Source organism: Gavia stellata, chromosome 4 (assembly GCF_030936135.1).
Source record: "Gavia stellata isolate bGavSte3 chromosome 4, bGavSte3.hap2, whole genome shotgun sequence".
NCBI lineage: Eukaryota > Metazoa > Chordata > Aves > Gaviiformes > Gaviidae > Gavia > Gavia stellata.
In genome coordinates, this window is record NC_082597.1 from 55,485,316 (window position 1) to 55,502,940 (window position 17,625).

At 36.3% G+C, this 17,625-nt stretch overlaps 1 protein-coding gene across 1 annotated transcript in view; it reads left to right on the forward strand.

The window, feature by feature from the left end:
• The window catches only part of ATF7IP (activating transcription factor 7 interacting protein), a 115,839-nt gene that overhangs the window by 88,343 nt on the left and 9,871 nt on the right, over positions 1 to 17,625 (forward strand). The window contains exon 12 of the mRNA XM_059816433.1: positions 13,240 to 13,318. Coding sequence (XP_059672416.1) covers positions 13,240 to 13,318 — 79 coding nt within the window. The remainder of the gene's footprint in view (positions 1 to 13,239; positions 13,319 to 17,625) is intronic.

A 17,625-nucleotide genomic window follows, 5' to 3' on the forward strand; every position in this document is an offset into this window, starting at 1 on the left:
GAAGGCCATGGAGAAAGTAGAAGCTGAATGAAATAGACATAGATACACTACAGGTATATGCATATGCATGAAAACACCTGGAATTGCTTGACCACCATCACCCTCTCTGTTCAAATTGTTATCGGACCTAACAGAAGATTGTGCCTTTTTTTTCTTTTTTTAAACATTATTGTACATTGATTTTCTCTGTGAACTACAGATTTGTATTGCAGGTCTTTCCTTTTTCTATTTAATATTTCTGGCTAAGATTTCAGTCATTCTGTTCTCCAAAGGCACTATTTGATACAAATGATACTACAATTGGGATCTCTTCAGTTGTGCATGAAATGGCGAAAATGTTCTCAAAAGAGTCGAGAACAGGTTTTTGCTTAAATGGCAAGTAATTAGAGTTGAAGTGTTGTCTCTGTATGGGCTTATCTTGTGAGAGGTTTTTTTTGTATTTCCTCTCACCTACCCCTTCCATTACATTTCACATTGTCTTTGCAGTATAGTCAGTATAGTATAATCCACAAGAAGCACATCCTGTTCTTCCCCACCAAACCATATCCAAATATTTTTGGTTTTAACTTCTTTAGATTAGTTTGCTATAATAGTAAACTGATCCTATCATTACATTTTCCATAGGAGATTTTTACAGGTTAGAAGTTCTCGGGATAGTGGATATGAATTTTGTCAGAGAAATTAAATTGTAGTTTAAAAGGTTCTTTAATGAAGAAAAATTACAAATTAGGAGGGCTAGTCATAGTTCATTTTTAATTAATCACTCTTGAGAATCTAAGTCATGGTTTGTTTCTGCTATTCTATGCCATGATTTTCATCAGAGACTCTGACAAATGGAGAGATCTTCCTATAAATAAAACCAGAAAACTGGTCATCAAATCACAAATTATGGTGGGTCCACTTAAGAAGAAGAAACAGTGTAGCATTTAAAACTTTTCCATTATATAAGAACGACTTGATCCTTTGAAATGTGTGTGTATATGTGTGTACACACACGTGCCCACACAGACATGGTTTATCACACTAAGAGCTTCACTGGAAGTGTTTATGTTGCTCAGCAGTAGACAAATTAGAGAAAAATCCCAGCTGAAATAACAAATTGACTATGATAAACTGAATCCAGTGGAGAACTTCCTTGCTGGGAAAGGCTTTCAAGTACTGAATGAGAATTTATTACTTTGTTACAGTCTGAACAGAGGACTTGATGCCTAAACTTTGAAGTTTTATCTTGGCTGATAACGTTTACCTTTGTGGCTTTGGGTAGGTTATTCATACTTACTGCATCCATTTTCCAAAGTGTAAGACCAACACAGAGTGTTCCATTTTCTGATGGATCATGTTAAAGATTAAAAGGTTTTGAAAGTGCTATATTGATCTTACGTATTGTGTTTACAGTCACTTTTATTTGCTGTTGTTACAATGATTGAGCTAGTTGATCAGATATAACTGTCAATATAAAAATTACTTCTGCACAATCCTACACTTCCTTAGTTGCAGCATTAACTTACAACCTCAGTGACTAGAGGAAGAAAATCATGAATCCAGGGTTATCATTTTGTCAAGCCTAGAGTAAATCAAATGGAAACGGTAAAGAAATTAATCCTTTCTAATGGCTAGAAGGAAGAAAAATTGAAAAAATGAAGGGCATAAAGTTCTTAAAATATAGGAGAACTGTGCAGTAACTTATTCTAGGATATTTTAGAGTAACATAGATTTCCAAATTTTAGGGATTCATGGAATCCATAATTCAGACAGACTGGCAAATTTAATTTCTTGTTTGAGGAGGTTTACTCTAAACTTTCATCCAGGTGGGTATGTATTATGTTTTTTAAAAAAACAAACCTATTCCTGTCTTTGTCTCAGGTAGTTGCTTGTTCCAGCATACTGGTGTTGAACATTTATCCTGCAGAAACAAGAAAAGTATGTTGCCAGGAGATGATTCTTTTTTGTTCCCTCTTGCTGCATACTGTGGTCATACTGATCACATGCCCTGCTCTGGTCCTAACTGCATCTAGGTATACAGTAACAGCATATTCCTGATTGTTTTATTCCTTAACACAAATTTAGTTGGTGATTTAAATTGAAAAAGGGACTCTTTAGGCCAATCTGCGCATGTCTCTGATTCTTTTTAGTTATCATTTGGCCTCTAACTTGACTTCCATTCTGTTGGCTCATAATTGGATATTTTTGGCTTCTCATTTGTTAAATTCTAATTCTATTGACACCAAGTATACAATGTCCTCTTACTACCTTCAGTTTGAACCTGATACTTCAAAGCTACTGACTGCAGTATTACTAGCTTTTTATTTTTGTATGGGAGAAACTTTTTTTGAAAATGAGAAAAAGCATTCTTGGTTTGGGCTGGAAGTATTATTGCTTCACAAGAGCTGGAGTGGGTGTTCACTAAGCTTTCTCTTAATATTTAAATTAATTCTAATTAATAGAACATATTTCTAACCTTCCAGAACTGAAAAAGCTTTCTCCTGTTCCCCCTCCAACCCAAAGTGTTAAATGAATCTTTCCTACATGTATTTCCTTTCTAGAAAAACTGAAGTAGGCAAAGAGAATGGGTGTTTTGCTGCTTTTGTAAGTCAACTTTGGCTATGTGTACAGTGATATGGGGAGCAGGGGGTCTTTTTTTTTTTTAACTGTGAGATAAAATTTCAAGTCAGTCCTGTTCATTGCAGTGCAGGTTATGCTGTGTGAACATCATGAATTCTGTCAAAATGGCCATGAACTGGACTCCTCAGAGGCAGTATCAGCAGAGAACCTCAAACAGCAGGATAACTTGAGTTTCTTTTTTTTTTCCCCCTTTCCATTATATTTCCATTACAGGTGAAACATGTTGGTGAACCAACAGGTTAAGTACAGTTTGTTTGTCTAAACTTAAATTTAGACTTTGGCTGTAAACTTAGTACAAAATTGTTAATCATCATTTAAAATTCACTTTAAAAATCTGAATATAACAAATATACTTTGAAAGAAATTTATCATCTATCACTCTTGAATTTTTCTAATTAGGTCTTAGAATATTTCATTTCAGTCACAAAAAAACAGCACTTAGCCTTAAGTCAACTAAACTGATTTTTTTAATAATGGCTGCCATGCCATTGATTAAATTCCATTCCTCTTAATGGAGATGACTCTGAAAACAGTGGGGAATGACTGAAACCTTATTATATACATCATATATTTAGTTTTGCATCTCATTTTCATAATGAAGCTTTGGTACTGGTGCTGTGAATCTAGAACTTGTGTTTTCTGTGCCTTTTCCCGATAAGTTTGGAAATCTCTGCTGTTACTTCAAGGAGTACCCTAATTACTTTTTATTTTTATGCAGTTAGCACATATTTTACAGTATGTTAAATTTTTCATTCTTTTGTTGTTATTTAAGTAATTCATCCCCGTTGTAAGGTACTGTGATCGACAGTGTGGGAGATCTGGAAGGTAAATGTTCTTCTCTATATGCACCTTCTCTGTGCCCCCTGAAGTGCTTCATTGTGCACAGTGTCAAACACCTGAAGGCGTTGGAAGGATGCTTTTAAAATTGAACGTGTTCTTGGCTTTGTTGTGTTTTTAGTCTGGTACATCCCTTTCTGGTTATCCTGAACTATACAGCTTCTCAATAGTTGCATACTGTTTAGGTCAGTATAGTCAAAGTTTTCGGTAAGCAGTTCGGATGTATGATTTTGCTGTATGACTGGTTCTCCTTTTCAGCCTTCCTCTGCTTCTTGCTTCAAATGGAATGGCCACAGGGATGTGAGAGGGGGCATCTTACCATGTTTATGTTAGTCTCTCAACTTCAACTTTTTCCTGCGTACACAGAAATTTAAGGGTTATTATTCAGTCCCAGTCATTTTACCAATGGCCATTCCAGTGCCTCAGGTCCTAGAATTGCATTTCTGAAGACATGACAAGCACTTTTAATGTGTTGGGGTACATATTATTGTTACAGAGGCAAAGGCATTTTAAATTATATAACAAATCTTTAGAATGGTTTTTAAGTATTTTATTATGAATCCCAGTTATAGATACAGGTTTTATATATATTATATATAATATATAAATATAGCTGTGGTATACTGAGGGACTCTATGAAAGCAGCTTTTATTATGTTGTGACATAAAATAACAGTGAACAAATTTGAATGGGGTTGGATGTGTTAAAAATGGCTGGCTTAAAGTCAATCTGTTCAAGAATTATTACATTACATTTATTAAAACCCCAGGTCAGGTGAATAGTCTTTTCTTCCCTGTTCCTCACTCCAGGTGCACCTTATCCTCTTACAGAGTAAATCTTCTTTCAGTCTAAATTTCATTTGTGCATTTCACCTTTTCAGCTAATACTAGTTTTTTTAAAAAAATAATCCACCAGTGTCCTATCCATTTCCCATTGTTTCTGACATGCCTTTATTTGTTTGGTTGAACTACAGTTTAATCTAAGCTATTTTGCTGACTATTGGAAATTCATCTGGTAAAATGTTAATAAAGTACATTTGTAACTCCTATCCCTTTACTTTGCAATGTGTAACAAACTTTGTGAATGTCTGTTGGGAAACAATGTGAACAAAGTGGATATGTCAGCTTACAACTTACAAGCAGCTATTAACTCTATATTGTTGAAGCATTATTGATAAGTATGTTTCCTTGCATTTCATGGTTTTGTCACTGAAAATAAACATGCATAATTATATATGTAAAATGGGATACTTGATTTTTGTTTCTGACACTGGGGTTATGCTTGTGCTGTTTAAAATGCAACTAGCTCTCATCTGTGAGGTGGAACCTTTACCTGAGACTAATCAGAAATCTAATTTAGAAAGACATTAGCAGGAAGACAGTTTAAAAGTCATACAAGAATGGATTCACTTGAATGTTGTTCCTTACAACAGCCACCCAGTTCAGCTACGTGATGTCCTGTTGGGAATTTTTCGGATTATTTTTTAATTCGTATTTTAAAATTATTTGTCTTTCCCTGAGACCATATCTGTGTTACCAAAACCATCCCCAGTTACTGAGAGCAGCTTTCAGTAAGTGAATATACTTGTGTTTTGTAGGCTTCAGTTTGTCATTTTGGGCCAGAAAATTGCAAGGAATATTAAAACAATCTAACTGATGATGTCATTATACCAGACATGGATAATAGCTTTTAAAAGCGGCATTAAACTAATCTGAAAAATACTATAAATAAAATATATTTACTGATTAATAAGATGATCTTCCATCATCCAAGATGGCCACCCCACATAATACTGTTGGGAAACTGTCAGTGGGCTTTGGGGAAACAAGGTAGATGTTGCACCTTAAAAGAGTAAGAACCAGTAAAGAGACGTGTGTGTGCGCATGCGTGCATGTATGTGTTTATTATATACCCTTTTAACTGTTTGATTAAGGAAAAACAAAATCACAGAAGTAGAGAAATACTTTAAGCATTGTGTCAAGTGTTCCTTTATGGCCTTTAGTTGGAATTAGAATTGCTAGTGCCTAAAACCAGCATTTCTGGCAACCAATCTCTCAGCTTGCCTTCTTGATTCATGATTCTTATTAATAGGGGTAGCAGAGCCAACATCTACTCTTTGCACCAAAAAATTTCAGAGGGTATATAATACATAGGGGTGACTAAGACTGGTTATTCATTTTTTCCATGCTTGCATTGTTCTTGTTCTGTAGGAAGTGTTTCATAGTACCGATTAAGGGGAATGCGGCAATCTTGTAAATGCAATACGTAAAATGTCTGTTAAAAGTGTTGAGTATTATACAAGTATGCAGCCACACTCTATCAAAACATGTATTGCAGCCCTGTGAAATTTTGTGGAAACCGTGATCTCGGTAAACTGCTGACTTTACTGTGTTAGCATTTTCATTTTTATCTGGGTAAGAAATGACAAATACATTGGTACCTGGTCAAATAAATTTCCATGACAGCTTTGCAAGGCTGGAATAATTACTTCAATTTTGTGGGAGTTACTGCATTGGAAAAATTAACTGTTACGGAGTGATAAGTCTGACATTGAAGCAGTTAGTGACTGAAATATGCTCAAAAATATATTAAAATAATTTCCACAGCTGCTTAGACTGTGCTTGAAATATGTAGTTTTGTATATGGGTGACTAAAAAAGTAATACGAGCCTTATAATTATGCATACACGGTATCACCACCCTCCCCACACACACCCTGTTCCCAGAACATATTTTTAACATTGCTCCCCATAATTTAAGATTGATTTTGCTATTATATAACGCCTTGGTGCGTCATATATGATTGTGGTGGTGTGATGCTTCATGGATTGTCTGTTTTACAACCCCCAGAATTTTTTCTGTTTTGTTACTGTAGAAACTGTTAAGAATAAAATTGTCTGCACTGTGTCAGTGTGCCACACGTAATCTGCAGAATTTTGATCTTTACTACGCTGGAATTAATTTTTATTTTGCACTGTATTTTTTTGTTGTTACATTTTTTCCTTTCATTTTTCACTTTTACATACTGAAATGTTCCTTTATGAAAAGCAGGTGGCATTACAATGAACAGCTTTGTTATCGCTATGTGATGAACTGAACCGTGGCGTTATATAATACCAAAACCTTTCTTTTAATCATATATATCATATACAAATACAGAAGTGCATATTCAGAACTTTCTTCAAAATACCAACATTTACATTTTGGTTTTTCATATGGTATAATACATGCACATGTTGGCTTGTGTATTTGTGCGGTTATATAAAATGCTGTATCAGGTAACATTTTCTGTTCAATTTGAGTTTTAGAGATTTCTGTCCCAGTTTTCTTCAATAGTTTGCCATTGACGTATATATGCTGTGATGTTCTAACTACTTCTTTCTGTGTTAAATTTCACAATTGTAGTTATGGTGGAAGATACCTCCTTTTCTCAACACGATGTCTACCGTATGTGCTTTGGCCTTTAGATTCAGTCTCCTTCCTTCTATTCATTTTCCTTGTGAAACTGGAATAGGTTTTTTCTTCCCCACCCCTTGCCCCTGTTTTTCGTTCTCTTTCTTTTCAAAATTACAAATGATGAATCAACCTACTTTGCAGCAGTGCTGATCTGAAAAAGTTGCTTAATAGCAAAGCGAAGGTGATACTGTTTCTCCTACTACAGTGTGTTTTACAACAGTGTGAAGTGGTCTCAGCATGTGGAAAAACAGAACGTACCACGTAAGATAGCCTGCCTCAATGTCCATACTTTTCAAGAGGCAGATGAGGAAACTGCTTCAGAATCACTTCAACACCAGAGACAGTCCTTCATTTTATTGCAAGGCTGATTCCTTTCTTATTTCCCTTTATTAATTTACTATTGACTAGTGTGTAGGTTAATTACTAGATATTGCAGTCAATGATATGGGATGTAATGATAGTCTTCCAAAAGAAGGAAGAAAGTCCTTAATTATAAAGCATTTACGTTGCTTTTATTGCAATTCTTAATTGTGACTTCAGATTCAGGTGACCGTGTTCACTGTATTTATGGATTTTTAACAAGTTCCAGCATTTTTACTACATCTAAGGACTCTTTTTCTATTATACTTCTTTAAATTTCTATAATATACATATGGCATTGGTTCTAGAAAGTCACTGTATAGTTTTCTTCCTTAAGGAAAACTGTATTATTGCTGTTTTTTCCTAGCACTTCTCCCCATAAGTATAACTTTTTTTTCAGTACCTCTATTTCTCAGTACTTTCTTTAATTGTTAAGAAGACTTTCGTGGTTGGGATTGGAAGAAAGCAGATGTTACGTCATCATAGTATATACAGTGGAAGATGCATGAAATTCTGCGTATAGGTCACTTTTACCAATCCTTTGCAGAAACCCCTGAATTGAAGTGTGATTACTGTAACATGAATAGACATTTTATGTATGAAATTAAAACAAAGTCTGTTTCTGGTAGTTCCCATGGTAAAAATAATCTGAAAATGTTACTCAGAAGAATCAGTACTATAGATCACTTTTCAGCAAAAGTTTTGCAGCTAGTAGAACACTTAAAAATACCAATTTCTAATATTAAGTGAGAAAAATGCCCAAATCTGAATAGTTGCATTCATTTTATACATACATTAAATTATTTTATCTTCCATATACACTATAAAGCAGTTTATGCTTAATTAATTAAGTGGTGTTGAGAGAAGGTTATGACTTAGCCTCTGTTTCAGGGCTTACCAGGTCTCACTCAGATACTTGAAAGAGTTGAGGATTTACTCTTGGTTTTGCCCCTTTTCTAGGGTCTTTCAGTTGCTGCTTTCACAAGTTATGTGCTTGGCATTAAAATACTTTTCCTTCACACTTGCTAAGTTAGATGCTTGCCTGGGGCATTTGGCATGCAAACAGAGCCCAGGCATTGTTATATATCAGTAAATGCAGTATGTGTGGACATGACTTTACAAACTGAAGAAGCTGGGGCAGAGGCCCTGCAGTTTGACAAGATTTTCTTTAAAGAAAACACTTTTCAAAACAGATGAAGATTGTAAACATGAAATGCCTTCTCCTTGGCTGGCTGTTTCAGGAAAAATGCACAACACTGAATGAGAATAGTGGAGTAGCATTACAATACGCTCGCACCGTCCTTCCATATTTGGGCTGGTGCATGCTTGGCAGCTGCTTGGCGTGTAATTCTCTTTTCCCCTGCTGCCTTTTTTCCTCCTCCTGCTTCCTTTTTTTGCCTTTGTTTCTGCTCTTAATCATACCTTGCAGTCCTCTTCGCCCGCTTCACCTAGTGTTTTGCCTTTCAACTTGAAGTTGCATGCATCTTCTTGGGCTGGATCTACATTAGACTTAAGTATGAAATGTTCCATTACAGGACACATCGTTTTTATGCAGACCATCTTAATTGCTAATAAAGTTCAGTGACCACATGAAGAATAAAGATGTGACTATACTAAAATTAAGAAGTCAGGAAAAGATGAAGTCTTCTATTTTTCTAGCTTTCTTCCTAAAAATTTTTTTCATGTTTATCTTTAAAACTGTGACATTCCAGAGTAGGATTTGATAGGTTTAATTTTTAATTTAATTTTTAATTTAAATTTTTCGTTGCAGTGTTTTGTGTTAAGTAGAAATTGTTACACTGCTGGCTGCTATTTGAAAGCAGAGAAAGATGTAAACTAAGGCAGCTCAGATACAGTTGTGGTTAACTGGATGGTTCAGTTCGTGATGCTACTACTTCCAGGTTGTACAAAGTTACCTCATCAGCTATGGACAAAACAGGTCCAAAATAGCAGTGTGAATGACAGTGTTTTGGAGGATTTCCATTTACTTGGAGTTTAAAGGCATATACATTAACATATGTGAGCTGTTAAGAGGGATGGAAAAAGGGAGTTTTGTCACTTTACATTTATCTTAAATCTCAGTGTAAACTTTTTTTCTGTTTGATTACTAGAAACTAGCCAGATGGTGTTGTAAACAATCAGATTTCAGTGCCACTTCTGGTCTGTTTGGTGGCCAGTGCTCTGGTTCTGACAGATGATGAAATGGTGGTTTTGGGGGTTGTGGTTTTGTTTGCTTCGGGTTTTTTTTAACTGTGATTTTTAAATAGATAGAGGTCATCTCGTATTACTGTGGTTATTTTGTTTCTGTTCCAGCTTATTTGACATTCTAAGGTGACTGAATCTTCTGTTATTCAGACTTCCTAAGCAATATATGAACTAAAGCGCGAGGCGTATGTTTTGGGTTCTCATTAAATGGTTTTAATTATTTTGCTAGTGTGACTGTACTGATGAAAAGGTGTTACGATTGCATCATCTTGCTCTTCTGCAGAGATCACCTGAAGCAGGTTCAGGTTCTTGCCTTCCTGTGTTTGGGGAAAGCTGAAAACTGATAGCAGACCAGAATGCCTTGACTTTGCTTTTCGGTGTTAGCAGTTTCTGCCCAAACACTTGCTGAATGCTAGTATTAGGCATTGAAAGACTTGTTCTCTTACTTATATTTTTGACATAAATGAGAAGGTTGTTCATACATGACAAAGTCCAATGTCAGGCTTCCCCTTTGCTTTCATCAGGGCTGCAAGCCTCTTTAATCTGGTTTCTGATTTTGCCCACAGCAGCTTGTCTGAATCTCCTCTTCTGATGTGTGACATGGCAGTCTTCTCAGAATCCCATTCCCTTCTATTTACAGAAGCAATAGCAGTTGTTTCTCCCTAGCCTTTTCTCAAACGTAGCTCTGTTGTAAACTGGAGTTTTCACAAGTGCTTGTAGCAACAAAAATTTCCCCGAGAGAATTTATGTGTAAAATGGTCATGATACTCAAAAGGGGTGTGTTTATTTTCTTGATTGGTTGGGCACAGGATTTTCTGAAAACCATTTATAACTTGCTTTTGGCAGGGATGATTCCAAATGGTACCATTTGTAGGTCTTAACCATTCAGATGTTAAGTGACAACACTCCTACGCTATACCCCCCTAGGTAGGAAACACAACGTGCAGCATTTTCAGTGTTTCAAGTTTCCTTAAAATTTTCCTATACCCCGAAACTGCATTCAAGCAAGATGCATGGTTGGTGAACTAGGGGAATCTAGTTGGGGAGGCTGGGGAGTCAGGACTTCAGGGTGTGCTCTCTGTGGGGTACAGCAGCTTCTTGGAATAGCTGGAGTGTGTGCGCCATGGAACCGGGACTGGGGGACGTACCAAAGAGCACCACTCAAAATGCTGCCCTGCAGATCTGCAACTTCTAGTGTGGGTTGTGGAAAGAACCTCACTACTTATGGATAGTTCCTGAGGAGATTGCTACCAGGGTTGTTTAGTAGAAAACCTTGAACAGTGTGGCTAACTACAAGAAGGTCTTTACTCCTGAGAAGTGCATGTATGAGACCTTGTCTCAGCTGATGGGATTTATCATTTAATAGTTGCCTGTTTAACTCAAGATTTTGGCCGTCCAGACACACCAAAATAAAAAATGCATACAGTGACACTTGCTGACTTGGAAATTCAAAGAACTTTCTTGACTGGCGCAGTTAAGTAGGGCTTCAAAACAGTTAGCTCTCATACAGAGTATTTTTCTAAGGGTTTAGATTTCCTTGCAGAGGAAGAATTGAAAGGAAATTACTTCAGACTAATGTATTTTATAGTGGGGAGAAATTAATAGCTTAGTGTTAGTTTTTTCTTTCTCCAGTTCCTTATAAAACTCCCCCTCCATTTTTCAATCTGCTTTCTCCTGGCAGAGAGAGCCATAGTTCAAAATATACATCATTGACTGGGAAGATTACCAAGTTGGAATGAAATTCCTCTTGACTTTATGCTAATCAAGTAATCATTGATTATTTGAATGTGCCTTTTATCTTAAGCTTCAAGTGGGTAAATCAGCTCATCATACTAAGAAAACCGAAGCTGGAAGGTCTTTGAAATAGAATCACAGAATCGCTAAGGTTGGAAAAGACCTGTAAGATCATCAAGTCCAACCATCAACCAACAAACACCACCATGCCCATTAAACCATGTCCCACAATGCCTCGTCCACATGTTCCTTGAACACCTCCAGGGATGGTGACTCCACCACTTCCCTGGGCAGCTTATTCCAGTGTCTCACCACTCTCTCAGTAAAGAAATTTTTCCTAATATCCAGTCTGAACCTCCCCTGGAGCAACTTGAGGCCATTTCCTCTTGTCCTGTCGCTAGCCACTTGGGAGAAGAGGCCAACACTTGGGAGAAGTCACTCAACAGAAGAATTCCATGGTTAAGAAATCTGAAAGCTGTTTCTTTATGTACAGCAAAGATAGAGTCCCTACAGAGGTCTCTTCTACCACCTGTGACATAGTTAGAGATTTCTTAGTCGAATTGTGTATCATGTAGGTTATTAGCAGAATTCCGTCAGTAGCAGCATCAGAACTTAAGGCAAGAAGAAATCAGGTTGTAATAATGCATAATGAAGAGATCGGTCACGTCAGACGCTCCAAGTTCAGTGACTGATAATTTGGACAGAGCTTTTGTTTGCATTTAGTAACATGCAATACCTCTTTTCCCTCTACTCAAAGCCTTGCCTTTCTGAGAATTGTCTTTAGGACCTCCTTAAAGGCTTAGTTTTACCCAAATGAAAGGTCATAGAGCAGATAATCTTCAATGCTTAGGCTTTTTGCATCTGTCCTCATCAGGCTGCACAGAAAAATCCCTAATCTTCCAAGTATTTATCATGTTGGCATTTGTACAGGCCATGTCAGGCTGATAACTCTTACGCTTTTTTCCATGTTAATTGTTTGGAGATTTTGATGATTACGTTGCTTTCCTAATCCTTTCTCTGCCCTAAGGAACCTGGTTTACTCTAATCCATAAATCAGTAGCAGTTGAGATCCACAATAAATGATCATCTCTTCTACAAAACCAAAACCCCCCTAATTTTTGAAGCAAGTTTAAGGAACTATAAAAATTGACATAATTCAAGATTTTTACTAGAAAGTGTATTTAAAAACACAGAAATATATAGGACCTCCCTGCCCCAGTCTTTTTTTTCTCCATCACCTAAAGGAAAATTTTGGTGGTCCCTCCAGCCTGAACAGCCAAGGGACAGCAATTCATCCAGAAGATAAATCTTGTTTGATGGTCCTCTAGGTTTTTTTATAACATCTAGCCTTCACAATAGCTTAAAAGATCCTTTTATCCTCTCTAAAAAGATGGTTACGAATGTCTTCATACGTAGAGTAATAGAATGCTAAAATTTGTAATAGTGGATAAAAATACAGTAATGAAATTACTTTAAAAAGTTGGATACAATTGGAGTTTTCTGATGGCTTTTGATGACGTGTTTTATAAGCATACAAGTTCCAGTGTAACTTTCTCTTTTTCTTATTGTGAAGTCAATTTCTTTATAGGCACATAGGCTGAGCAGTCTCAAGATAACTAATACATTGTCCTGGTGACTGTTCTGTCAAAAGGCTATATTACTATAGAGGAAAGCATGGATTACAACCAGATTAAAATATTGAGTCATAATTGAAAGATACTCTATAACACCAATTATTATTTACCTGTAAAATAACAATACGCTACTGGTAATCAGGGTTTTTTACTGCTTACAAAGCTAAAAATACTTTAATATTTGATACAGGAATACAGTCATTTGGTTATTGCCTGTTTTTCAAGTCCTGGGAAATTTGTCTGAAATTTCCTCCTCCTGCTCATTTCATCAGTTCCTTTCTAATAAGTGCATCAGTTCCGAGACCTCGCCTTCTCCATGTTCAATTCGTATCCCTTTTCCACCTATGTTCCCTGGATTTGCTTTTGCAAAATGAAGGAGTTTTGTCTTACAGAGCGGGAAGGTCACAGGAAGCGATTCAGGAGGTGTCATTGATCTTACGCTGGATGAAGAGGATGATGGCTCTTCTCAAGGTAGGGAAAAAAAATTTTGCTAGCTGAAGGGGTAATTGAGCTACTAGTATTATTTCCTCCCTAGAATGATAGAAAGGAATAAACTTCTGTTTCTGCTTAGTGTATTTATTTCCTGGTGTTTCAGTTAAACAGCACTGTTATTAAAGAATTCTGACAGGCATTAAACAAAAGGAATTCTAGTTACTGTAAAAGAGTCTTTAAGATTTTTACATTTCCCTTAGTTTAAGCATTGTTGCTGTCTATTTAAATCTGTTAGGCTTGTGGAATAATTTGAGATGTTTGAATTCTTTATTATATTTTGGAACATTCTTCTAGATGTATTTCATTTTTCTGTTTACTGATTAATTAAAGACCTTTTAATTCTACAGTTGGTATTCAGGCATTAGATTATTATAGCTTCTAATCTTTTGTTTAACTAAAAAACTTTGTGTGCAAGAGTTTAGATACCAAATGCAGATCTGTTCTTTGCTTTGGGACCGTACGCCAAGATTAGAGTAAATTTAGTTGTGCTCTTATATCCTTTGGCAGTGTAGATGCACTTCATCTTTTAAAAGAATACATTTTTTTTGTAAGTCTTGCATAACTGTAGGCAGGACTAATTATAATTAGCATTGGATTAGCAAAGAATTATACTATTTCGGAGACATGATAAGAGAGTCTGTATTTAAGACCATATATTGCGCTGTTCTCTTAACTGAAAAATTGGTATTTCGACTATTAGAGATAACATTTTAATTCTGTGTGATCTCTAAATGCATGCCCCTGCGCTGCATTCTGCAGTCCACCCACCAAGAAGTTTGATTCCTCTAGACAACCTCAGTAGCTATCTCTCTAGCTAGTGCGTTCAAGTTCTACACGTACATTCTTAATATTTTGACTTGCTCTGTATTTGTGTTACACAAATGTAGAAAATCATACTGGGATGTGGTAGCATTTCTTTCAACGAGGGAGAAATGTAATGTTACCACCAAATGGAGTTCATGTGGTACACACAAGTATTAGAGAAGCATTATGCAATTCAGATAGCTGACAGTCTGGTTCTTTTACCAGCAGAGGATATATGGTGGACACTGAATTGAGTATTGAGCCAACAGTGTGTTTTCATTTATATTTAAGTTACTATTCCTCCCACATTGACACTAGTGGGACTACACCTGAAATATGGTGTCCAGTTTTGGCTCCCCCTTCCTTGAGTTAAGAAGAGTTGTGGTAGCACTGGAGAGGGCCTAATAGATGGTGTCAGGATGGTGGGGGCCTAGAGTGCATGGCCTGCGAGAAGAGATTGACAGACATGACATGTTTGGCAAAAAGCGAACTGAGAGACAACGTAATAGCAGCCTACAACTACTTGGAGGATAGTTACAAAGATGATGGAGCACAACTCTTTGAGCAGTGCCAGATGGTATATCAAGGGGCAGTGGCCATGAACTACAAGTTCAGGAGGTTCAGGTTGAGCTTGAGGGGAAGAGAAATCCCAGAAGGAACGTAGTGCAGCACAGAGACATGGTAGAAACTCCACTCTTTGAATGTTCTCAAGATTCAGCTGGGCCAAGCAACTCATTTGATTTAGTGTTGGTGACAGTCCAGCTTCAACAAGAGGTTGGACTACATGGCCACCACAGGTCTTTTCCAGCCAGGATTTTGATTATTCTGTGAATTGCATAGGTGATTGTCATAATAGCATAGGGAATTACATTTTTACCACTGTCATCTCTTCTGAGGGTTAGTTCTCAAAAAGATAAAAAAAGATGGTTGCACTCGGACTGTGGAACTCCACCAGGTAAGGTTAAGCAACCCAGTCCTATTTAATATTCTGCAAAAGACACCAACAGATCTAAATGGATTTATGGTATGGTTTAAAGTAGCATATCACAGTATTGTAATGTATTTCAGCTAAACTTTTTCTATCAAAAGTAACATTTTTCAGAGAGTTTTTTTCCTTCCTGATTGCATAAATTATGTCTTCACCTCACAATTACCATAAAAAAGTCAACACCGTGATGGCATGTGCAACTTAAGAATGCTTCTCTAAGTACTTTCAGGCTGGGTTAGCTCCTGTGTGTCTCTTCACTGCAAGGCAGAAGCCAGACTCTCACTGATAGTCTGCAGCCTTGCAGTTGATGTTTAGAGTTTGTGTTAGGAGTCAGTATTTTTCATATAAAATAGAAATGTATGTAGAATGCTGTAGAAATTTATGGACTAAAACCCTAATAAAATCTTGAGTTTCAGCATGCAGTGAAAACACATCTCTAAGATTTTAAGCAAGTTTCTTGGGAAATGATTAACATGTTCTGATAATAACATTCATGTTAAACAGAGCAAAAGTACACTTCTGACAGCTTTTGCATAATCCTAAGCACATACATACCTTTGGCCAAATTTTTTTTCACTGAACTTTGTTTACAGCAATGTGGAACAAGTTTTATTTTGTTCTAGATTTATTGGTACACAACCTCAGGGTAGAAAGTACCTCCAACGTTATGGTGTTTACTGCAGTATGCTGGAATATCAGTTCAGTATTAATTCAAATAGAAGACCAACACCTATATAATGTTTCCAAGAACACTCAGATCCTGATTATTTTGTTTAAAGCACTGTCACCCACATACTAAGTAAACGTAATTCTGGTACTTATAAAAGGTTATTTAAATAGGTGTTAATGTCTGGAGAGAGATGTCTATCATGTGCTTCCCTTTAAATATCTCCTGGTACAACAAGGAAACAAAGTTACACTATTTTGGTAGTATGCAATTACAATGTGTGTCCTTGTTGGTTGAAATTACTGAAGATTCAGTTTAAGAGTAAGTTCTAACATTGTGGTAGATTTTTAAACTTGTTCATGAAATCTACTCTCCACCCCTTCCTTTTTTCAATGAAGTTTCCATTTGTATCAATAATTAAAATCAGTATCTCTAATACTGTGTACCAAAGTATACATATAGGGTAAATTAGACTTAAAATTTAGGTTAAGAACTGTGGAATTTTTAGGTGTTTTATTTTGTGAGGTTATAAAACTGAAATCACTTTCTGTCATGGAAGAGCAGACCTGTATAAACTGTCATCAAGCTCAGTCTTCAGTCATGGTAGATAGACAAAACCCTGTGCATTATTTTTAGGGGCTAATCATGGTTTTGAGGCTGGAGGATTTTTGTTTGGTTGGTTTTTGGGGTGGGTGTTTTGGGTTTTTTTAATATAGTGAGTAGGGCCTCTAATCATGTGCTTGAGCCACTGGGTTTGGACACAGTACTCCTACAAAACAGAACAGCTGTCCTTCAACAGCTGTTGGTTTGACATTTTGAAACTCCACTCCTCTATGAACACAGAAACATGTGTCTCTAACTTCCAACCCCTTTACTTTATCAGACAAGCAACGCACAGACATTCTGTAATCCACAACATATGCAGGTTTTCCTGATCATCTTCACTGCCCCACACATGATTTCCCACATTAATAGTAGAAGTTCTTATCAATTCCCAAATGGCTGATGTTGCACTCTCTACTATCATCTTCTTTTTGCTAGTTCTCAAGTCTTAGCTTTGTTCCTGTGTGATATTTTGGTCCACCTCCATACTGGTAGCACCTTCCAGTTTAGTACACTTGGCAACTAAATTTAATGCACAGCTTCTGACGTGTGCAAAAATTATTAATGAAAAAGTTCCATAACATTTGAGAAACTGCGTTGTTAATTTCTGTTCAGAGCAATTGTTGTCATCCTTTTATCAGAAAGTAATCTGGATACTTCTCTGTCTTCAAGTATCTTGCAATACTTGTATAGTCCCCTTGCTGTCCTTTTTATTAAATATTTGTGTAGCGTACTGCATCAAATTATTTCAGAAAAATACTAAAACAACTAATAGTTTTAGCTGTTACCTATCCCTAGTCTAAAGTGGATTTGTAATCTTAGAAAGATACACGGATACACAAGTGTACTCTTGAAAACAGCCATGTTCCACCTTTTTTTTTGCATTTATCTTTTTGTAGGAAAAATTACTAAATACATACAGTATCAATTTTTTATTTTAAAGGCTTCTTTATCCTATTAACAAATACGTAGTTTTCTGGATCATATTTTGTCTCATTCTTGAACATGCATATGGTATGTTTGCTGTTCTGTAATCCCATTATACCACTTCTGAATTAATGTGCTGATTAAAACTCCTTCCTGCTATAACTGCAGTGTTGTAGGTCCATTTTCTGGCATGGAAATTAGCCCCTCTTCTTTTCTATTTCATGTATTAGATTTGGAGTTTTGCTTACCCCTCCAGTAGTAATGATTTCCATTTTATGCTCATTTCCGTAAATCAGA